General features: G+C 34.2%; 2 protein-coding genes across 37 annotated transcripts in view; both read left to right on the top strand.

Annotated features, from left to right (window-relative positions):
* The window catches only part of Erc1 (ELKS/RAB6-interacting/CAST family member 1), a 1,605,700-nt gene that overhangs the window by 829,756 nt on the left and 750,412 nt on the right, over positions 1–25,532 (top strand). The window lies entirely within an intron of this gene.
* The window catches only part of Wnk1 (WNK lysine deficient protein kinase 1), a 132,411-nt gene that overhangs the window by 30,146 nt on the left and 76,733 nt on the right, over positions 1–25,532 (top strand). For all 17 annotated transcript variants that reach the window (XM_048787495.1, XM_048787494.1, XM_048787483.1 and 14 more), the window contains exon 2: positions 18,226–18,398. In XM_048787495.1, coding sequence (XP_048643452.1) covers positions 18,226–18,398 — 173 coding nt within the window. The remainder of the gene's footprint in view (positions 1–18,225; positions 18,399–25,532) is intronic.

The following is a 25,532-nucleotide window of genomic DNA, read 5'->3' as shown; positions in this document are numbered from 1 at the left end:
AGTGTATCTTCTGTAGTTCAGTATATATAAAGATAATTTCACATGTAATCAATATAAAAATGTATATTTCTTTTTCTGTTAAGTCTTCAAAATCAAGTTTGTGTTTTTACACTTAACAAATCTCAATTCATAGGAGCAGTGCTTCATTGATACATTCAGTAATTACATTTAGCAAATGGCTACATTACAGGAAAACTCAAAAACTTTTTAACTGCTGGATGCTAATTACCTTGGTTCTTGAGCATCTGTTTCCTACCAGTTTGAAATTTGAATGTCTGAAAATATCTTTCTTAGTCTTCCCTTTTTTCTCCTTAATTGGTAGTTCTGCTATCAAATTCCAGATTGGAAATAGTTCCTTCAAATTTTTAAAGGCATTACTTTATTGTCTTTCAGATTCCAGTATTGCTCTTAAAATCTGATGCTGGTAGGTTTTTCTGTCCCTTGTTACCTAACCCCTATCCTCACCCCCATGGGAAGATTTTAGATTGCTCTTCTTACCTTCCTTTAGTGTTTTGAAATTTCTCAGTGATGTGCCTTGTTGTGGATTCCCCACCACCATCCCCATGTTGTGTAGTGTCTGGAAGCTCACTGGCTATCAATTTGGAGAATTTTCCTTCCACTGATTTATTTCTTCTATTTTCTCTTCCCTCTGATTCTCCTAGATCATTGGTTTAATTTCCTTATTTTTTCTACTGTTCTTATATTTTGGTTCTACTTTCTGTGAAATTTATTTTTGTAAATCTTTGGTTTGACCATGTTATTGAGTTTCATTTTTGCCAACATATTTTTTAACTTTCAAGAGATCAAGATTTTTAAAAATCTTATTTTGTGTATAAAAGGTATCTCTTTTTTCAAGATTACTTTTACCCCACTTACTGAAGTTTTCTATTCCTTTTATAGCTTCTGTTTTTCCAGGTTACTTTGGTTTGTTTGTTGATTTTAGTAGCTCTTTAATTTTAAAGGCCTTCTTCAAGTAATCTAATGAGTCTGCACTTAATTGAGTTGGGCATTGAAAAATGGATAGAAAATAAATACTGTAGGAGGGCTTGTTAGATTGTTTGTGGGCCTCACTGTGAAAGTAGGGAATCTTATGGAATCCGGATGATAATAACTTTAGATATTTAGATCTATTTAAAAAGGGAAGTGAGTGGCATTAAATGTTGTATGTCTGTTTTGGTGCCACTAATATTAATAGTTGTTTAACTTTTGTTTATAATACTTTTTATGGGAAAATTCATTAGATGAATCCTCAGATATGAAGACCATGTGTTTCCTTTTATTAAATCATAATAATGAAAGAGGATACTGAGTTTCCAGTATGTCTTTGATGGTGAAATCAGCGTTAAGGGGAAGGGAAAGGAAACTAGAACAGAAATAAATTGGGAGGTGGAGATAAAGAGTCTTATGTGGCCCATAGCTTTGAGAGAGGGTAGTATGTATGTATGTATGTATGTATGTATGTATGTATTTATTTATTTTTCCATGATTGAATCCAAACAAGGGTACAGACTTACAGTAGTCAAATTTAGGGAAAACCCTGAAAAATTATAGTCTCAAGCAGCAACTCTAGTTGCTTTCCATTTTAGTTTTTTGTTGAGAAGCATAACATTGTACTATACATAGATAGATAACATTAAAAAATGAAAGTAAAAGAACTTTTGCTATTAAAATGGAAGTATAACTTTTAACCAGTGCAGTATACTGTGACAAATTATGCCCTCCACTTAGTCATAAAATGTAGTTTCTGTTCCCAAGTTCTACTACCTATATTAGTCCTTTCTTCTCCCTTTAATGTCCCTAGAATTGCATTTTCCTGACTATCATTAAGAATGCATATTGCATATTGTAGGTTCTAAAAAGTTCTGTATTGAAGAAACTTGTTTAACTTAGTTTCCAGCATTTTCCAAATGTGTTTGGTTCTGTTCTTGACTTATTTTTTTATCGTGTCCAAGCCATGTTCTATGTGACACTATTTGGCCTATTACAAAGTCAAGTCTAGTTCTCTAGCCTGGTCAGTTTATTAGTCAAATATCACTTTTAGCCTAATCTCTTCTCTTTTTATACACATACATTAGCACAGTTATTCAAGAACAGGTACTTATTGATGATATACTCTCCACTTAGATTCTACAAAGATCAAGAAGCCATTCTCTTGCTTTCAGTCCTCAGCACCACATAAAATAAATAAATAAAATAAAGGTATAACAAAAATAAATAATGAAGTGGAAGAAGTCCTATTACAGAAGCATTTTTTGAAAGAACACAAGAGTTGCACAGAGTTTTTATAATCCTTCGAGAGAAGTTGGACATTCCAGATAGATTGATTCAGTTATGCCGTCAAAGATCTCTCTGCCATTCTCAGCATGTATTTCATTTTTCCCCTGATTTACTGCTTTTTTATTTTAATTTTTTTATTTGTTTACAGCATGCATTTCAGATTAATGTCCCTCATGGTTTGGGTCCTAACTGTTCGTGTGTACCCTAGAGAGCACTTAGCAGAAGAAATTTCTTTCAAAATGTTTTAGCTCATTGGCCAGAATTATGGTCACATGTCCCTGCCTAAATCAAGTACTGGAATCTTCAGGACCACCATAATTGATTTAGGATGATCATAATTCATTCTCTTGACGAGAGATGGGGCCAGCCTTCCCTCTAGAATAGGATGGGTGCCAAGTAGGGATTTTTGTTAGCAAGAATGGGCTTTGGAAAAAAATGGTAGATAATTGACAGTACCTACTACATAATTCAATCTTGAGAGATGGGGAGATAGGGTATTTAACACAGCCTTGATGTTTTGAGAACATAGAAGAGGAGCAGGAATGAACTTTGGATAAAGTGATTTCTAAGCTGAGTTTTGTAGACAAGGGGATATTTAGTAGAAAGAAAGATCTTTTTTTTTTTTTGCTTATCCTCCTAAGATATTGTTATTGTTATTGTGGGCACTGTTGCCTTTTTTTTTTTTTTTTTAAGAATAGTAGCCATTCTTAACACATTTCCCTAGGAATCTGTCTTGACCGTGTGTGTGTGTGTGTGTGTGTGTGTGTGTGTGTGTGAGAGAGAGAGAGAGAGAGAGAGAGATGGACTTTTAAAAAAGGAACATAAATCACTTCTGGTCACTGTTTAAAAAAACAAAAATGTTCTAATGTCTCTTATGCTAGAGTTTTTTGTTTTTTTTGTTTTGTTTTGTTTAAATTCTGGGAGATAGTGAGTTTACAGCCTCAATGTTTATTTTGCTTAGTGTTTTTTCTCTTTCCATTTCTTAATTTCCTTCCATCTTAATTCCCCCTTCCCTCTATTTCTGCCTCCTTCCTTTTCTTTTTTTGGAACTGATACAAAGATGTAAAAGTCCAGGAAAATTAAATGATTTGTTTGAGATCATTACCTTTTTTGGGAACACATATTTTTATTTTTGGCAAATTCTTTTTTTTTTTAATATTTATTTTTTAGTTGTAGATGGACATAATACCTTTATTTATTTATTTATTTATTTTTATGTGGTGCTGAGGATCGAACCCAGGGCGTCACATGTGCTAGGTGAGCACTCTACCACTGAGCCACAACCCCAGCACTTGGCAAATTCTTAAGAGTGGATTGCTGGGTCATACAGTAACTTGTATTGAATTGAACCTTTTTAAAAATGGGTGCATCAATCCAAACAGCAATGAATGAAACTTCATGATCTGTTTATTTATTGTTTTAAAATTTTTTTTAGTTGTAGATGGGCACAATACCTTTATTTTATTTTATTTTTACGTGTTGCCAGGAATCGAACCTAGTGCCTGATGCATGCTAGGCAAGTGCTTTACCTCTGAGCCACAACCCCAGTCCCTATGATCTATTTATTTTTCCCCAACATTTTTATGTGATATTTATTTTTAAAGTGATGACATAAAAGTAGAAAATTATACATTGATCGGGTACCATGTAATATGTTTAAGTTAGGTCAAACATATGTCTCAAACATTTTTCATTTTTTTATGGTAAAGACTTTCAAAATATTTTCTTCTACCTTTTAGAATTGTACAGCATATTATTGTTATTGGTAGCCACCCTAATGTACAATAGTACTCTAGAACTTCATTCACACTTCTAATTGTAATTTAGTACCTGTTGATTAGCCTTTCCCTTTTTTGTCTGTTAATTATCCATCGAATGGGTGTAAAGTTGTATCTATGATACACTTTTACCTTTTCACTTAAAGAAAGCTTTTTGCTTTTCTTGGCATATCTGAACTTCATCTTCAGTACATTTGCACTTGGAGCCATTAATTAAGTAGAACTAAAGGTTATTTGAAGATAAACACTGGAACAGTCAATTCCGAAAATCAAGATGAAGTCTGATAATCAAGAAAATGACCAAATAACTTAACAGGCTGTTAGGAGATTCTTGGGACAAAAAGATGATTCACATCTTAAGCAAGATAGAGTGGGACAATTCTGAGTAGCTCACAGTACTCAGAACACTACATAATTGAAAACTTATATGAATTGTTCATTTTTGGAATTTTCCATTTAATATTTTTGGACTGTGTGGCAACTTGAAACTGGAAAGCATAACGATGGACAACAGGGGGACTGCTGTATTATTTCACAGAAAATAATCTGAGGCAAAGTGGCAAAACATTAAGAAGTGACAAAGATAGTAGGTGAACATATAGATATTTTTATATTCTGCATTTCTATATACTTGAAATAGTTATATAAATTTAAATAATTTCCCCTGTATTCCCATTGATCATTTAAAAAAATTTTTTTTAGTTGTAGTTGGTACAATATCTTTATTTATTTATTTATTTTTATGTGGTGCTGAGGATCAAACCCAGTACCTCACACATGCAAGGCAAGTGCTCTACCACTGAGCTACAGTCCCAGCCCCGCCATTGATCATAATAGTGATTTTTTAAAAGATGTTAAACCAATCAATTGGGTAAAATAATTGGATTAAGTTGTAACGATATTAATACAAATGATCTTAGTTTCTAGTTATATTTATCAAGGGGTCACTGTAAGGAAGAATTACTTACTTGCCTTGCAAATAAAAAATATGAAAAATTTTAACTTTTCTCTTATTTAAGGGGTTGATTTTAAAAGACCAGTAAACATTGTCTTTCTCTTAACTGTGAAATAATATATATAAAGATTATCAAGTACTTACCTAGTATAAGGAATAGAACACTATTCCTTTGAAGTTCTCAGTATGCTTCTCCCTAGTAGTATCCCAGTCCTCTCACTCTCCTTTTGTGAATTTTGTGTTTCATTTCATGCCTTAAGTGTCAAGAGCAAGGCTCCTCAAAATCAAGCAATGTTTAGTGCCCCCCTCCTTGGTAGCAAAATATACAGGAGATAAATTCACATTTGAAATCTTTTTAAGTACCCAATTCAGTGGCAAAAATTACCTCCACATTATTGTAAAAGTTAACCCCATCCATATCCAGAGCCATATCTAAGATTCATCCCAAACTGAACCTATTTATTAAACACTTAATTCCCTATTGTCCTCTGACCCTAGCCCGTGGTAACCTTCTATTTTAATGTTTCCATCAGTTTTGTCTATTATAGGTAATTCATACAAGTAGAATCATAGTATTTGTTTCTTCACGTGTGGCTTATTTAAATTAGCATATGTCTTGTTTGGCTTATTTCACTTTGCGTAATGTCTTTAAAATCTGTGTTGTAGTATTGTGTTAGAATTTCATTTTTAAAGTTAAATAATATTCCATTGTGCATACTTTGTGTGTGCATGTGTTCCCCCCCCCCCCNAGTCTTCCTTTATTACTAGTCTTATAAGCATATCTTTCTTAGTTAAAAGATATCTTTTAACTATTGAAGAAATTCATTAGGAAAATTTGTTAACATTAGGACAGGTCCATATGTCTGCAGCTAAAATTAATTTATTTACAAAGGTAATATGTTGAATTAATAAATCACCAGAGTATCATTTTTCTAAAGTGATTCAATAAAAAGCTCTACCTAGTGAGCTGGAATGTACATATATTAATTTTTAATTTATTGTCTAAATTAGGAAACCAAATTGTTTTAGCCATCCCTGATAAGTTCATAGTACCAAATTAAGAAAATTCTAACTTCTGATGACTTCTTCAAGAGCCTGTTTCACTCCATGGTAAAAATGACCAAGTGTGAAGTGTGTTCAGGGGTATATAGGAGAATAAATAACTGCAAATCACTGTAAATGAAGTAGCTGCCATAAAATAATGTTTATAATTTGTGTAATTCTTTTCACAGTTTTTAAAGTATACTTACATGCAATATGTTGAATCCTTAAAATAATTCTTAGCTAGTCAAGAAAGATGGTCTTTCCATTTTACAGGAAAGGAAATTATGACTCATGGCAGTTACTTTAGACAAAGGAATACAAAAGAAGAAATGATCATTCAGGTGAAAATACAGGAGTTGCTCTTGTCTGGTAGGTTGTTTTGGAAAAAGTTGAAAAAGAAGGTAGTATCTTGTATGGCTCTGGAATTTGAATTTGATGTTTAGAGTGTTTCCCAAACTTGCTGATTATAGAAAATTCCTTTCCTGGAGATTGCTTCACTTAGGTCAGGGTAGTAACCTAGAATCCTGGTTTAACAAGTTTTCTTGGTTAATTCCACATTCACTGTTTTTGAGCATGGGACTTGATGTGATAAAAATAGTATTCTGCATCTAAGGAGTAGATTGAAATGTGAAAAAAGACTAATCAGGTAGTGTTTTGAAGTGAAGGAATTGTAACTTTTACTAGTTTGCAACATTAGGTATGATGAGATGTGGGGGATAATGGAATTATAGAGACTGCCTGGGAAGACAAATCGAAATAGGGAAATTGAAGTAGATAAGCTGATTTGTGGAAGAAACTTTTTGTTTTGATTTGTGGAAGGTTGGAGTCTTTGGTTTTAGAATGTCCAATAGACATTTAGAAATATTAAATTGAATTCCATAATTAGTAAAACATTACATTAAAAAGTCAGACCTTGCCAGGCATGAAGATATCAAGTGTTTGTATCAATATAAAACTTTCGTTAGGGTAGGTTACATTTGTTGTCAAATTGAGTTTTCTGTTTTTGTTATTGATGACTCTTCAAATCTTAATGCTTTCTGTGCTGGGTCTCCTTATAAATCTGAAATATTAGTGGTTAAGATTGAGCTGATAAAAAGAGGATCCTAGAAAAAGTAATACTTAAATTCAGTAGTATATCAAGTTAAATAAGCGGCTCTGTGGGAGACTGAGGCAGGAGGAGCCCAAGTTCAAGCCCATTCTCTACAACTTAACAAGACCTTATCTCAAAAAAAATAAAAAGTGCTAGGGATATAGCTCAGTGGTAGAGCACCCCTGGGTTCAATGCCCAGTACCACAAAAATAAATAAAAATAAAGTTAATATGAACTGTGAGTGTTGAACTTAGGAGTTCTCCCTCTTTTGTCCTTATTTCTGTAAGTGAATAAATTGTCATGTATATTGAAAGCTAACACACTGTGTTTTCATATACTAGACTTATTTTCTTGATTTCTTTTCTGAACAAAATGAAACAAGTTTTGGATATCAGGTTCAGTGAATTCTTGGAGATGCTTATTTTATTGTCTTTGTAATGCACATCACCACATTTTCTCTGCTGTAGTGGCAGTTTCCTGCAAGGTGACCCACTAAGTTGCAGTGCTGATTATTTCATTTGAGTTTTTTAGTTTGGGTTTTGTTGGCGTTCTCTCTAGCAGCCATTCAGAAAAACTTTGGAAACTGTTTTTCCCCATCTGCTGTTATCTCTGAAGCATAAAGTTTCTTTCCTATATAATGAGAAAGAATTTTTCAATCTTTGTCCTTATACATATTCATCTTCTCTTCTTTTCCCCTTCTTAGACTGTTTCAGTACTGCATAAGACCCTACCTGGAATAGTTGAAGTTTACCTCTTTTTAGTTAGTTGCCTTCACATTCAAATTGATATATAATCAGGTTCTAGAAAACAACTTCAAATTTATGTAAATGGATAGGTATTGTTCCGAGTTTTGCTATATAAGAGTCATTTATATATAAGAGTTATGCTATATAAATCATTTAGTGAAAGTAGTTTGCCATTTTATGATAAGAAATGTTTCCCTTCTTTTTGTGGTTCATCTGTTATATGTATCTGTTGTATTTTTAGCATTAATCTAAGGGTTTTTATATATGCCAAGTTCTAAATATTATAGAATTCTGTGTGGTTTTTGTGCCCCAACAAGCAAAGATAATCTAAGGCCTCGAATTTACAGTTTTGTAATCTGGATTTAGGTTAGGGATTAAGTGAAGGGTGCTTAATGAATAGGACCTACAAATTACTACACATCCGGTTTGAGAAAGTACTCCCATCTTTCTTGTGAGTCTATTTTTCTTCTTATTGCTTTGAAATGAAAACTTTTCTGTAAATATATGAAGTGCAATATAGAACAGCCATACTGGGAAAGAAGGAACTGATGGAGAAGTTAGTAAAACCAGATTCTTTACTATTTTGGAGACTTATTGTTTGTTTCCCTGAAACTTGAACTATTTCAGAATAATTCTTGGAAGACTCCTTAAGGAGCAAGAGACACGGTATCCTGTTGACTCCCCCCCCCCCCTTTTATATAAGTGTGTGTGTGTGTGTATTTAACTATTGAGAAAAATTAATAATTAGTCAACTAATGCAACTTTCAATGGGATAGATCCAGTTTCAGTTCTGAGAATACCAGATTGGGGCTGGAGTTGGAGCTCAGTGGTAGAGCACTTGCCTAGCATTTATGAGGTACTGGGGATAGATTCTCAACACCACAGATAAATAAATTTTTTTTAAAAAATGTCTGTCATCAACTAAAAAAAAAATTTAAAAAAGAAAAAGAGTACCAGATGGGATGGTCATAAAGAAATCTCCTCCAGGAATTTAATCTGTAGATCTGGCTACAAATAAATACATACCCAGAGAAAATTTTCATATTGTATTTCAAAACAGCTTTAAAACCATGTTAGTCTTTTTTTGTTTTGAATAGAGTTTTTGCATGAGAATCATTATTTTGCTTCTAGTAGTTATTCTCCCAACTTTCTAGGCCTTTAGTCTCTGTAATGATTCTGAAGTTTTTTAAGAATAAATGACGTGGGCTGGGGATGTGGCTAAAGCGGTGCTCTCCTGGCATGCGTGCGGCCTGGGTTCTATCCTCAGCACCACATAAAAACAAAGATGTTGTGTCTGCTGAAAACTAAAAATAAATATTAAAAATTCTCTCTCTCTCTCTCTAAAAAAAGAATAAATGACCTATAACTTATATTTTTGTTATCTTTGAATTGTTGTTGTATCATGTAGGCCTGTGAGAGAGAAATATGCCAGACTTATTCATTTTTTAAAAAATAACAAAATAATTAAAAAAATTTTCCCCTGCAAATGGTAAGCTGAAATCCATATTACATTGGGAAGCAGTTTCTCTTCCTGAAGATGAATTTTTATTTCTCTATCCTATTTCTCTATCAATTAGTATTAGTTATAAATAAATAAATAACTAAGACTAGATGCTCAGGTCTTGCAAAGTCAGTGTGGTGCAGAAAGTGATAAGGAAGGAGGGCTCCAATATTGACCTAAAATATTTTAATCAATGAACTCCAGACACTTCTCCACCCATATTTTTGATATGTAGACTTATCATATGTGGTCTTAATTTAGCAGTAAAATTTTGAATATTGCTAAAAATAAAATACTATAGAAGTTAGTACATATTTGGGGAACCGGATTTTTTTTTGGGGGGGGTATAGTTATTAGCTCAAAAAGTGAAAACNTCCCACCCCAGCCCATTTGTAGGTTTTATTTATTTTTTAGTTGTAGTTGGCATAATATCTTTATTCATTTGTTTTTATGTGGTGCTGAGGATCGAACCCAGGGCCTCACACGTGCTGCTAGGCGAGCACTCTCCAACTGAGCTACTACCACTCCAGCCCCCAGTTGTAGATTTTTGAGGAGGAAGAAATATTACTGTTTCCCCCTTTCCTCCTTTCTTTCTTTTTTTTTTTTTTTAAGTTGTGCTGTAAATAACTTTTTTGCAGCTTTATCATTATGAGCTTTTACAAGTTATTTTTAAGAATCAAAATAATGCTAATTTTGACTTTTGCAAATTGGTCATTGTGCTTGGATTGTATTTGAGACTCAGAGGTCCAGTTCCCAATTCTTACCTTTCTTGTAAGTCATCGGCATTTCTTTTATCCCCGGGGAAATGCTAACTGCTTGTTAAGGTATAACACCTGAGCATATAAACTGCCTGCCTGCGCACACATTTTTTTGGCAGAGGGGGCAGAGAGGAATTGCATCCATAAATTCATTCAATAAATAGATATTGAACAAGCCACTATGCTAGGTTATCAGATGCTAAAGATAGAATGCAAAGCCATTTTGTCACTTCCTTTTCATGAGCACAAGCCTCCGAAGGCTTATTCTTTGGGGGTAAAATTCAGTATATGTTGCTTGTGGGATTACATGCTATATGAAAGAGGCATGTACTATACATAGTTTATACAAAAACATAAAGGGGGTAGGGTGGGAATGATTGAACCCTAGATTAAAGGGCTGTGAGGGAAGATATCATCAAGGAAATGATAGTGATAGGGTTGAATTGAAGGACTGGGAATTAACTAAATAGAAAATGTTGATAGCATATATATAGCAGGAAGAGCATACATGAAAACCTGAGATGGGAAGGAGCATGACTTGTTGGAGAATGGAAAAAGTAGTGTAGCAAGAAATTAGACTAAAGGGTTGGAGAAGTGCCTCTTGATCACAGGGATTTGCAACTTTATCCTAAAGTCTGTAGAAAGATATTTCAGGTTTTAAACAAGTTTACAAAGTTAGAACTCCAACTGTGTGACATATTCTGCTTCCAGAATTGTTTAGAATATGCAAAATTGTATTTCTAAGAATTAATAGGCATATTGTAGGATTGATTGCATGGGTGTTAAAAATATTCCTGCATCCATACAATGTGGAAAACAGACTGTACAAGGGTACAATGTGTAGAAAAAATTAGTATAAGATGATTATTACAGGGATCCAGCAGGAAAGGGGATAGCTTAAGAAAGGATAGGGCAGTTGAGAAAAACTAAATTAAATTACTTTTAAGTAATTACTTTTAAGTTTTTAAGTAATTACTTTTAAGTTTTCAGCAGAAAGAATTTACAAGCTTTACATACTTTAAAACATTTTTGAAAACGTGGAAATGTAGGTATGAAACAGAAACAACCTTGACATAGACTTTAAATTATAAGTAACAATGTAGAATATTTGTGCTACCCTTTATTTTATATCTAGTGATAATTTCTGGCTAAAGTTACATTCCAGTTGAGAGAAAACATTTCACAATTGAAGTTGCAGTATTATTTTAAATTATATAAGGATTTTGCGAAAGCTGTATAAATTATTCAGACTTAAACTTCCCAGTAAGTTTTAATGTTCAGTTCTATACTACATTATCTTGTATAATGTATGCTCCCAAGATTCCAAGTGGCTTACTGTATATATTTTTCAATAGTTCTAAACTGTGGGTTGTAAATAAGCAAACTTAAATAAACAGATTTAATTTTCACAGCTCATCATTAGAGTTTTGAGTGCTTTTGCCTACAGTCTGTAATGCACATTTCCAAGCTCACTGTTAGGGTCTTTTTTTTTTTTTTTTTTTTTAACAGATTCTTATGGTCTTAAGCTTTTAAAGAAACATATAAATTGAACTATGAATTTTTTCATGTTTATGAACTCAATCCTTAGGTTGGCCTTCTGATAATGGTCTTACTATGGTTGAAACTAGTAGCTTGGGCACATACACAGAGTTGGGTCTTTCTGTGGTATACTGTCAATGCACCAAATTTCCCCCCTTTAATAAGATCACGACTCTTCCTCTTATTGCAAGGTCTAGATAGCAAGAGCCTTGTTTCTGATTTCATCATACCCTGTGTTTTGTGATACAGGGCATTCACATATTTGTTAAAATGTAAGCAAACGTTTAGAAAATATGCATAGTAATTGCTAAGATGAAAATGAATGTTATATATTGTTGAAGATAGGATTACTTTAAAAGACTATTAAATAGGGAGATTATATATTAAAAATTTTAAGATATCACATAGTGTAGATAAAATATGATTCATTTAGTTCATGTAGTTATTAATCTAATTTGATTGAATTAACTTTTCACAATTTCTTTTAAGATTTTGTTGGTTCAGCCATACTAAAGTTTCAGAAGGTTTAGGTCAACAAGTGACCTAGATTTTTATTGTTTCTAAATTTTCTTTAAATTGATACACTTAAGAACATATGGTAAACAAGATTTTTAAATCCCCTTTGTTAGTAAATAGAAAACCAGACAAGCTGATTAAAAAAAAATAAACACTGCAAAACATCAGATATTTTGAAATTTTTGATTGAAACAACAGAAACTGTCCTTTCAAATGCATAGTTGAGCTTGTAATAATGTAAGATTAATCTCCAAAGTTTAAAAACTGACAACTAAAGGTTAGAGTAGGGAAAGTGTAAATGGACACTAAAATACAGCAATAATTGCCAATTTTGTTGACCCTGAGGCATGGTTTTAGTATCTGTCTGAGGATAGATGAAATCTTGAGCCTAAGCAGAAATTGGAACTGATATCTAATAAAGTCAGTGTTCTTGAAGAGTTACAACGTTAATGAAAGAACATACCAGAGAAAAGTTTAGTTTCTGAGACAGGGAAAAGAGCTCTAATACAAAATTTCTGAGTCAGTTGAAAAAGTTTATGCTGAGAATTCATAGCCAAGGACATGCAACATGTGTGAGATTCAAATTTAAACTCATTGATGGAGTTATGGTGGACAAATAATATCTCTGAGGCACTAGACCTAAATAAATAGGTTCAGAGCCTGTGTACAGGGATATACCAACAACTGAGAATATATGGGATTCCAACAGACAAATCACAGTGTAAACTAACCCCCTCATTCAGTATTGTAAGTTATATGAAGAAACCACCATGAATCAAAGTGTCAGCTGCCAAAACCTTTGGCAAAATTAGATCCCTAGTTACCTCAAAAATGACATTGAATCGAGCTTCTGTATTTTAACTAGGTGTAGTTGTGCACACATGTAATTTCAGTTAACAGAAGCTTAGGCAGGAGAATCACGTGAGCCAGGTGTTACAAGACAGCTTCAGTAATACAGTGAAACCCATGTCTACTCGCCACCAAGCTAAATATCTTTAAAAAGAGTTGAGGCAGGAGGATCACAGGTTCAAAGCCAGCCTCAGCAATGGCGAGGCACTTAGCAACTCAGTGAGGCCCTATCTCTAAATAAAATACAAAATAGGGCTGGGGATGTGGCTCAGTGGTCAAGTGCCCCTGAGTTCAATCCATGGTACAAAAAAAGCAAAAGAGTTAAATTAAAACATTGATGCTGTTGGGAGTGGTAGTGTAGCGAATACTTGATTTTATAATGAAATGAAAAATGCATTGAAATTAAATACTAATTGAGAATTACCACTTTCCTCCATAATTTGGCCTTTCAGATACTTGGACTTGTCCTTTGGCTATCTCTTCTTTGGGAAATACATGATTTCAGGGATAACCAAGGGTGCAGTAGCTGTGCTGCTAAGAATCTCAGTCTCAGTGGGCAGGGAATGTGACTTTCGTTGTTAGAGGGCACAGCCTTTTGCTGGACAGTTAGAATAAATGTAATAAAAGGATGTGAAAGTGGGTTTTTGTGGAGCTTTGAGAGAGGAGGTCAGTCTTGCAGTTGTATTTTGAGATGGAGCAAGATCTAAAGAGAGAGAAAGTTCCAAGGAGGATGCTGGGAAAAAACTTGTCTGTTCACAAAGCAGGAATAAAGTGGAGGTTGGAAGAGATCATTGCAACTCATTAGCACGACTAATTGAAAATTCCACACGTAGAGTTACAGCTGAGTGAGGGAAGGACAAATCTCTCTCTCCTAGGCATTTGGAGCTTGTGAGATGGCCAGAGAATTCCTCTCCTACTGAAAGGTTTAATGTATCTAGCCCTTTTCAGTTTGGGGCTTTTTTGTTGCCGTCCACACACCCCCACCGCCCCCTTTTTTTCCCTTCCTTTTTCTCTGTTAACTTTGCTTTTGATGCTAATGGGGAGAGTAGGGAAAGGAGTGGTGGGTTGAGTTCCCTTAATGCATCCCTGTCATAGATATTTTTAGTGACAGACTAACTGCTTGACCCTATGTTTTATTTTCTTTTGGATGTCCAAATATATACCCCAGTCCTCACAGACATATAGGATCAGTTGGAAGTGTCTGGCATATGATTATCTATCCCTTGTTCCTGGAGCAGGGGCTGAGACCCTGCCATATATCCTTTGCACCCCTCCTGCCTTTGAAGTTTAATTAATAATAATAGGAGGGGCTAGAGTTATGGCTCACTGGTTGAGCACTTCCCTGGTATGTGTGAGGCCTGGATTTGATCTTCAGCACCACATATAAATAAATAAATAAAAGATCCATTAACAACTAAAAAATATTTTTTAAAAATAATAATAATAGGGAAGAGGTAATATGCAGGTTAAGTATAATAACCGAAATTAGTGGATAAGGAGGTAGATCTGAGAACATTGTCAAAGTAGCTGAAAGAAAAGCTTAAAGAGAGAAGTTAAATGATAGGATGGGATAAGGTCACACACATTCTCATTCTCTCTCTCTCTTACACACACACACACACACACACACACACCTATAAAGAAGAGAAAGGAAAAAGGGGTGAAGCATATTCAAAGAGATAATAATTGAGAATTTTCCGGACTTTTAAAAAGATAAATACTTAGAACTTTGGTTAAAAAGCTCAATAGGTTCATTATATATAAATAAAACTAGATGCACGGTGGAGAGGTTACAGTAGAGAAACGGAGTCATCAGAGAGTAAACATAACCTACAACTAAGGACATTTATACTAACAACTGTGGTAGAAACCAGAATAAGCATTAAACAATATCTTGAAAATGCTGAAAGAAAATAAACCAGCCTAGAATTCTGCATCCATATTAACTATCATTCAAGAATGAGAATGAAATAAACTTTTCATATAACTAGGATTCTTCTACTAATGGATGTTCACTGATAGGATTTTGAGAAATAGATTTCATTTCAAAAAAAGAAAGCTGAACTTAGAGAAAAGAAGTAGGAATAAAATGGAATGGTGAGCAAAGATATATGGTAAATATAAGTAAGCATTTAATGTTTAATTGATAATTATAAAAAGTGATTACTTAAGGAATAATGAGGTAGTATTAAAATATTAGGGGGAATGTATAAAATGAGGGTGGGGCAATTGGAATAGCTATTTTTTGTGATATCCAAATTATACCTCAGTAAAATTGTTTAATATGTGTTACTTGGGGGAAAATGTTCAATAAAAGAATATGCTGTCTTTATATTATTCCAAGTAACATACTTTAAGTTAAAACTCTTAATAATATTCTGATAGGGTTTGTTTTTATTTCATCGAGACAATGGTGTCTCAATGAAACAAGCCCAAACTGATCTTGAACTCCTGAAGCAATTCTCCCACTTTGGCTTTCCTAATAACTGGGACTATAGGCACACACCACTGTACCCAGCATATTCCAGTGGTTTTAATTGACTTACACTGTAATTTCCATATTTTAAAAGTTAACTCTCCCTCATGGGAAAATAGCCAAGATAATTTCAAAGATTATATTGGAGAGGATACAGCAGAAATTGTCTTACTAGGGCTACAGTATTTTAAAGCTCGGAACAGACAGACCATTGAAATAGAATGTAGAGTCCAGAAATAAAACTGTACTTAATTTGGGAAACTGGTGGTGGCCAGGAGACGAAGAATTGTTCATTGGGTCAGGGTCGGGGGATTGGTTGATGATATAGAAAAAAGTAACAACCAATCCCTCTTTTACCTAGTGAAATAGATTCCTCAACAAGTAGATCCCCCAAATATGGCAAACAAAACGAACTGATATTTTAAAAAGGAAAAGAAGAAAAATCATGGCCTCAATGTTTAGAACTGATGACACAACCCACCTCCCACATAGTAAAAGATGTTTTAATGTAACTTTAATTCAGTCTGTCTGCAAGTCAAAAGACATCAATAAGCAAGGTGAAAATACAAACCACAAATTGAGAAAAGATATTTGTAATTCATAAAACCAATAAAAGATTGGTGTCAGAATAAATGAAGAACTTTTACAAATCAGATAAAGAAACTTGAAATTTGTCTTCTGTGGGCAGCTCACAGAAGAGGAATCCTAAGTAGTTTGGAAAGAAAACAAGATTGCTCAACAATGACAGCAGGATATAATTTTACACTCATCAGATTGACAAAAAAGTTAATCCCTAATACTATCAAGTTGTTGAGTATTCCATACCAGAAGTATGTTTTAGTCCATTCAGGCTGCTGTAATAAAATACTTTGGATAGGGTCAATTTGTAAATACTGGAAGTCTATTTCTTACATTCTGGAGCCTAAGAAGTTCACGATCAAGGCACCAGCCTGTTCAGTGTGTCTCTGCTTTTGGATGCTGCCTTTTGCTGCACTCTCTCATGGCAAAAGGAGCTATGGGATTAACTGGCTCCCTTAAGGGCTCTTGATGAGGTCACTAAGCCCCTCCTATCATCTTTGGGGTTAGCATTTCAATATGAACCATTCAGACAGCAGAAATATAGGATTACAAAGGAAACTGTATTAAAAGTTATCAAAGTTTTTAAAAAGTTATGACACAGCAGTCATTTAATGCATGGTGAGATCCAGTAGTAAGTCTAATAACTATCATTTCAAATTAATGGTTTTTGAACAAATTAATGCATGATTTTTGAACAATCTGTAACCATTTGTTATGTGACATGAAAATATCTAGGTCTGTTGGTGACAAAATTCACAGGTCATGCTGAATGTCATTAGTTGTTTACATTTGTAATTACAGGGTATGTTAAATTTTAATTCAAGATTAAAAAATAAAGATTTATTTTCATACAAGTTTATGAGCCTACTTTAAATGAATCTGTGGACTACACATTAAGAAATACTATTGTAAGACCTTGGGGTTGTAGCTCAGTAGTAGAGCACTTGCCTAGCTTGTGCGAGGCCCTGGGTTTGATCCTCAGTACTGCATAAAGATAAGTAAAATAAAGGTATTGTGTCTATCTACAGCTGAAAAAGAAAAGAAAGAAACATATTCTATGGACAGTTATATATACATGCTCAAGAAAATTAATGTTGCAACATTGTTGCAGTATTAGCAACAAATAAGATTCCTCAGTGATTACACAAATTATGATATATTCAGGTGTATCATATGATATATAAAACCCCAGATGGCTTAATTCAGGATAGTGGTAATACAAGGGTAAAGAGTAGGAATAAGGAGGGCAAGCTACTCACAGAGGGGTCTTTAAGCTAAATCTATAATGTTGGATTATTTAACAATACAACAGACATTATTTTATGTATGCTAAGACAGAGTTTCAATTTTAATTCTCAGAACAATTTAGTTTGTCAAGGGACAAATAAATTAAATGTGATTTTCTCCTACTTTATCTAAGAAATTATTCCTGTGAAGTATCAGGTACTTTAAACATCTGATGAAAGCATACCTGTGAGTTTCCGTAAGTTTCACAATAATTCTGTGAGTGATGTTATATATTCATAAAGAAAATTCTAATTAATGCAAAGATAGAACTGTTATTTTTATTTGAATCTGTCTCTAAAACCTACACCCCTCCATGTCATTAAATTGATTGTCTCTAGCAATTGACAACCAATTTTGAAAATTAAAAGTTAACTGTACCTTATAAGATGAGATTGTGTCCAAGGCACAAATTAACAGTAGAGACACTAAAATAATCTCAAGCATGACTTTATAATCCAAAATTTTCTTAAGCACACCTTAACCTTATTGAACCTAGAGGCACTTAACCAGTGAGCCACTTTCCCAACCCTTCTTTGTATTTTCATTTAGAAACAGGGTCTAAGTTGCTGAGGGCATTGCTAAATTGTTGAGGCTGACTGATTCTCCTGCCTCAGCCTACTATGAGGCCCGTGGCTTTATAGGCCTGCATTGCCCTGCCCAGTTGTTCTCTTACTGTTAAGACAGACTAATAACTGTTATTAGTAATGTTAGTGTTTCTGTTTTATTTTAATGCTGTTGATCAAGATTTAGCACATACTTAGCATTTAACTCTGTGACATGTGTTTGTTTTATCATTTTAAACTACATTCTGTTTTGTTTTTTGATTTTAGGATCGAAAGTTAACAAAATCTGAAAGGCAGAGATTTAAAGAAGAGGCTGAAATGTTAAAGGGTCTTCAGCATCCCAATATTGTTCGATTCTATGATTCCTGGGAATCCACAGTAAAAGGAAAGAAGTGCATTGTTTTGGTGACTGAGCTTATGACATCTGGAACACTTAAAACGTAAGTCCATCAGTATTATAAAAGTTGACCAAGATGTGTGAGAGGATTTGATTTTTCTTATTTTAGTCCTTATATTAAGGAAGGAACAATCCTTTCAAACATTATTATACTTGCATATTTTGTATCCACAGAGTTCTATGATATATAAAAGTGAATTGATAATTACTTATTGGTAACTATTGAAATGAGAAGTTATTGCAGAATAAACCTAGTTATTTTAAGTCATTGATGGTGTTTCTAAAACTAAGGTGCCAGAAATCAGATGTTAAGATAGCCCTCTAGTGGTTAAAATGAGAATGAAATTTATTGGAGAAGTGCCCTGCCCCCTACCTTTTGAGTACTGGGGATTGAACTCAGGGACACTCAACCACTGAGCCACATCCCCAGCCTTATTTTGTATTTTAGTTAGAGACAGGGTCTCACTGAGTTGCTTAGCACCTCACTTTTGCTGAGGCTGGCTTTAACTTGTGATCCTCCTGTCTCAGCCTCCCAAGCCACTGGGATTACAGGCGTGCACCATGCCTGGCTACAAAGGCCCACATTTAAAAATCACTTTCATACTGTTTTGTTTTTTTTTTTCTTTTTTTTGCTACAGCTATGCAACTGTTATATCAGCTGAAAATTATACTATGCAATATCACTCAAGATTACTTTTAATTTGATGTCTGGTAGTGTCAGAAATTAAAGGCAGAATAGCTAGACCTGTCATCCCTCACAGGGAAACAGCATGCAAAATTCCCTGTTACCCATTGCAAATAACTTTAGGTAAGAGTTGGTCTCTTAATCTATTTGTACTGAGGATCATATTGTAAATTATGTGGTATTAGTTTGTTATAGAGAAACTGGATTTATATATATATACACACACACATATCTTGTATTACTTTTTAGTTAGTACTACTGAACTGATTAATTCCAGATCTTTTTTTTTTTATTGGACTTTATTTTGTTCATTTATTTATATGTGGTGCTGAGAATCGAACCCAGTGCCTCACACATGCCAGGCAAGCGTTCTACTACTGAGCCACAACCCCAGTTCCAATTCTAGATCTTTGAAACACAGTTTATATCATCTTTTATGGTTACTTGCATGTGGCCTTGAATACTCTAGATTAATATGCTGAAAAGCCAAACAGATTTTCTCCCCCTGAAAATTCTTAATATCTTCAACCAACTTCTCTGACTTTTGTTTTATGGCAACATCTTTTTCCTACTCATCCAGACTTCTTGTTAATCACATAACTCTTTCTTCCACTGGACTGTATCACCTAACATTGGATCTAAAACTTGATAAATATTTGAATGAATTAAGAACAGTGGCTGGGTGCAGTGGCATACTCTTGTAATGCCAACAGCTCAGGAGGCTGAGGCAGGGGAATTGCAAGTTCAAAGCCAGCCTCAGCAAAAGTGAGGTGCTAAGCAACTCAGACCCTAACTCTAGATAAAATACAAAAAAGGGCTGGGAGGGTGGGGTGTCTCAATGGTCAAGTGCCCCTGAGTTTAATCTCTGGTACACACACACACACACACACACACAAATAGTGGAGTAATTGTATGTATGTCTATATCTTGAGATTCTTTTCACTGATATAGATGCCTATTCAATGATAGAATATAAGGCATGCTTAAGAGTACCCAACAATGGTTTACTTGTTTAAAACACCATGTTGAGACACTTGGGGTAATGCATTGAGCTGAGCACCTGTGGAATGGATGACCTCCACCAATAAACTAAAATGTAAAATATAATATATATATGCTGTTTCAATACATACCCCAAGCTTCAAAAGGAAAGGGTAACCTCCAGATAAAAAGCAAAGAGAAGATAACTCAGAGCCAAATCAGAAGCTGATGTCTCAGCGGTCTATTGGGATTTCATACCAGACATTGATGCTTAAGGAGTTTTACTATGGTTTTAATGTCCATTTAAGGACAAAAAGTCTTAGAAATCAGTAGAGAAGGGAGCTGGAACTTAGCCTGTGTCAAAAACAAACAAACAAAAACTCTAAACTCACTAATACACAAAAAGGAGAACTCAGCCAGTGAAAACTACAAAGAATTTTGTCCCTTTGCCCAAGACTGTGGATAAGAGGGGAGTCTATGAAAAATAAAAATTTGTATTTTTTCCCCATTTGCCTCTCTGCATGCTACCAATATTTGAGTTATTATATATTCTACCACTTCATATGTAAATGGTTCTATGATATGCTTATAGTACCTGGCTGGTGCAGGAAACCCCAGCCAAGGAATGCATATCATATTGATCCAGAACACAAAAAACCTCCCAGGTTCATTTTCATAGTTCACTGGTCCCACCATCCATGGACAAAACAGTTTCCAAAGAAAATGATCTCACAATAAAAGTATAAATCACACCAATAAAGATGAACATACAGAATGATAGAGTAGCATTGCAGCAATTAAAGATACCATGGACAAGAATAAAAGTAATGATATAATAAGTATTTATATAAGGATGTCAGTGAAGATATATGAAAGTATATAAAGTATAAAAAGAAGGCATGGAAGCCATAAGGAGATAATAAAAAGAAGGCATAGAAGCCACATAAGGATTTCATTAAAGCGGGGGGAGGACAAACATAATTGAAAAAGATCAGAAGAACTTCTAAAATAAGAAAAAAATCATTAAAATTAAAAATTCAGGGTTTAGCAACAGTAAATTAGTAAACAGTAAAAAGCAACAGTAAATAAGAGTAACAGAAATCCGAATGCAACAGAAAGCAGAAAAAGAGAATGAGATGTGGATTGAAAATGCCTATTAGGTTTAATTATCATTTTAAGGAATGAGAAAAAGCAATATTTGAGAAGGCAATGATTTATATTGATGACTTCTAATCATGTTTTGGAGGATCATTATGTTATAGCATGTGTCAATACTTCATTTTCTTTTATGACTAATATTCCACTGCATAGAAATTCCTCATTTTGTCTATTCATTGGCTGATTCACACTGGGGATGTTTCTACCTTTGGCTGTTATGAATAGTGCTGCTATGGTATACATGCCATCAGCTCTTTGGAATATATGCCTAGGAGTGGAATTGCTGAGTCATATTGTGAATTCTAAGTTTTAACTTTTTTTTTTTTTGCGCTGCTAGAAATTGAACCCTTGGCCTCATTCTCTACCACTGAGCTATACCCTGAGCCCTGGTTTAACTTTTTGAGAAACTACCAAACTTGGTTTTTGTTTTTAATGGCTGTCTTATTAGATCTCTTTATGGATTTGATTTGAATTTCCCTGATAATGTTGTTTCACTCTTTTTAGGCTTATTGGCCATTTTTATATCTTCAGAAAAATGTTCAATTCCTCTATCCACTTTTTTTAAAAAAATTTTTTAGTTGTAGATGGACAATACCTTTATTTATTTATCTTTATGTGGTGCTGAGACTCAAACTCACACATGCTAGGCGAGCGCTCTACCACTGAGCCACAACCCCAGCCCCCCACTTTTTAAAAAAAATATTTATTTGTGGGTGCTGAGGATCGAACCCAGTGCCTCACTCATGATAGGCAAATACTCTACTTTCTTTTTTTTCTTTTTCTTTTCTTGAGTAACCACCTTAGTGTTTGCCATTCTGATTCTACTAATTTACACTTCTACCAACAGTATATAAGGAGTCTCTCTTATTCACATACTTGCCTGCATTTGGTCTTTTGTCTTTTTGATAATAGCCACTCTAACTTGAGCAAGGTGATACCTCATTGTGGTTTTGATTTGTACTCCCCTACTGATTAACAATACTAAGGTGTTTTTGTTGGTTTGTTGGATATTGGGGATTGAACTTAAGGGCACTTGACCCCTGAACTACATTTCCAGTTCTTTTTATTTTTTATTTTGAGACAGTGTCTCACTAAATTGTTGAGGTTCTTGATAAGGCCCTGAGGCTGGCCTCAAACTTGTGATTCTCCTGTGTCAACCGCCTGCGTCACTGGAATTACAGGTGTGCACCACAGTGCCTGGCAATATTGAATATTTTTTCAAATAGCTGTTGACTATTTGTATGTCTTTTGAGAAATGCCTGAATAAGTTTATTGCTTTTTCCGGGGGCGAGGGGTGGTTACTGGGAATTGGACCCAGGACACCTTACCACTGGGCTACCCTCCCTGTTCTTTTTGTTTTTTATTGGAGACAGGTCCTTACTAAGTTACTTAGGGCCTCACTAAGTTTCTGAGACTGGCCTTGAACTTGTGATACTCCTGCCTCAGCCTCCTGAATCTGTTAGGATCATAGGCGTGCGCTGCCCTGCCTGGCAATTCCCCCCCTTTTTTTAAATTTGTCCTTTTTAGATATACGTTACAGTAGAGTGTATTTTGACATACATACATGGAGTATGACTTATTCTAAATAAGATCTCATTCTTGCAGTTGTACATGATGTGGAGTTATACTAGTCGATATTCAAATATGAACATAGGAAGTTATGTCCAGTTCATTCTACTGTCTTTGATATTCTATTCCTCTTCTCTTCATTTCCCTTTGTCTTATCCACTGGCAGTTGCCTATATTTTAATCAGAATCTTTGCGCCGGGAGTGGGGGGGGGGTTATTGTGTTAATTTCTCAAATAGTTGGAAATTAAACCCTTATCAGATCTATAGTTTGCAATATCTTTTCCCATTCTGTAGGTTTCCTATTTATTTTGTTGATTATTACCTTTGCTGTGCAAAAGCTTTTGTTTGATGTATCATCTGTGTTTTTCTTCTAGTGATTTCATGGTTTCAGGTCTTACATATAAGTCTTTAATCATTTTGAGTTTATTTATATGAGGTACTATGGATTGAACCCAGGACCTCACACATGGCAGGCAAGTGCTCTGCCACTAGGCCACAGCTCCAGCCCCCTTAATTTTATTCTTCTGTGTGTGGATATCCAATTTTCCCAGCAATTTTTACTTAAGACTGTACTTTCTCCAGTGCTTGTTCTTAGCACTTTGTCAAAAATAACTTGGCTATAGATGTGTGGGTTTTCTTTTAGGCTATTTCTCTTCCATTGTTCTGTGTGTCTATATTTATACCAGTAGCATGCTGTTTTGATGATTGTACCTTTATAATATGTTTTGAAGTCACGTAGTATAATGCCCCCTGCTTTGTTCTCTTTGCTCTAGATTGCTTTGGCTCTTCAGAGGGTGTGTGTGTGTTTACATAAAATTTTAGGATTTTTTTCCCTAGTTCTTTGAAAAATATCATTGATATTTTGATAGTGATGGTATAATATAGTGATTGCTTTGAGTATATGGACATTTTAACAAAGTTGATATTTCCAATTCAGGAACAAGGGGTGTTTTTCCAATATTTTGTGTTGTCTCTTCAGTTTCTTTCATCAGTGCTTTGTAGTTTTCAGTGTGTAGTTTTGTTGTCACTTCTTTGGCTATATCAGATTTCAAGGCTTTGTTTTTGTAGTAATTGTAAGTGAAATTACGTTGTTGAATTTTTTTTTCAGATAATTCAGTGTTTGTGTATAAAAATGCTGATTTTTTTTAATATGTTGATTGTTTTCTGCAACTTTGCCAAATTCATTTATTAGTTTTAATGGTTTCTTTTAGAGTCTTTGGGGCTTTCTAGGTCTAAGATCATGCCATCTGCAAATAATGACAATCTGACTTCTTCCTTTTCAATTTGGATACTCTTTTTCTTTCTTTGGTTTGGTTTCCATATCTGGGATTTCCCATACTAGGTTGAATAAAAGTGGAAGTGGGCATCCTTCTCTTATTGCAGGTCTTAGAAAGTTTTCAGCTCTTCCCCATTCAATATGATGTTAGGTGTGGACTTTTTATATGTAACCCTTATTAGGTTGAGGTATAATGCTTCTATTCCTAATTTGTTCAGAGTTCTTAAATATGAAGGGAAGTCAGTTTTATCAAATGCCTTTTCTATATCTACTGAGATGATCATATGGTTTTTGTCCTTCATTTTGTTGATTTGGTGTATCACGTTTATTGATTTGTGTATGTTGACATGTCCTTGAATCCCTGGGATGAATCCCAATTGAACATGATCTGTCTCGGTAAAGTGTATATGATTCAACAGGAATTTGTCCATTTTGTCTATGTTATTAAATTTGTTGTGTGTTCCTAGTAGTCTTTTATGATCTTTGCGTTTTTTTAAAATATTTTTTAAGTTGTCAATGGACCTTTATTTATTTATATGCGGTGCTGAGAATCGAACCCAGGGCCTCACATATGCTAGGCAAGCATGCTACCACTGAGCCACACAACTCTAGCACATGATCCTTTGTATTACTGTGTCAGTGTAATAACTCCTTTTTGTTCTGACTTTTGCTGTTGTTTAGTCTTTTTTTTTTTTAATCACTCTAGAGTTTATCAGTTTGGTTTATTTTTGTTTTTTGATTTGGATAGTACTGGGGATTGAACTCTGGACAGTCTACCACTAAATTATATCCTCAGCTCCTTTAATTTTAAAGACAGAGTCTCATTAAGTTGCTGGAGTTGCCCTCAAACTTTAGATCCTTTTTTCTTGCCTTCCTAAGTCAGTAGGATTATATGTGCACCAGCACACCCAACTGGTTTATATTTAAAAAACAAAACAATTTTTTATTAATCTTTAATTTTTTTGTCTTTATTCATTTATTTCTGTTCTTCATAGTTTCTTCTACTTGTTTTTGGTTTGGTTCTTGTTTTGTTTAGTTCCTTGAGGTATGTTGATAGGTTTTTAATTTGCGATCTTTCCGCATTTTTGATGTAGGCATTGAATTTATATAAATTTACCTCTTAGTACTGCTTTTGCTACATCCGATACATTTTGGTATGTTATGTCCATTTTCGTTTATTCAAGACATTTAAAATTTTCATTTTAATTTCTACCTACTAATTGTTCAGAAGTAAGTTAGTTTCCATGTTTTTATATAGTTTCCAAAGTTCTTTTTGTTTTTGAGTTCTAGTTTTACTGCATTGTGGTTGAAAGAAATACTCGGATTTTAATTTTTTTAAACAGTTGAAACTTTTTTGTGTGGCCTACTATATGATGTATCCTGGAGAATGTTCCATGCTATTTAAGAGAATATGTACTCTGGTCTTAAGGTGAAGTTTAACTTTGCTGTTTCTTTGATTTTTCTGCCTGTATGTTATGTCTATTGCTGAAAAGTTTGGTGTTAAATTT

This window comes from Marmota marmota, unplaced genomic scaffold (genome assembly GCF_001458135.2).
Source record: "Marmota marmota marmota unplaced genomic scaffold, marMar, whole genome shotgun sequence".
Classification (NCBI taxonomy): Eukaryota; Metazoa; Chordata; class Mammalia; order Rodentia; family Sciuridae; genus Marmota; species Marmota marmota.
Note: the sequence above shows the minus strand (reverse complement) of the source record. Positions and strands in the feature narration are given on the sequence as shown.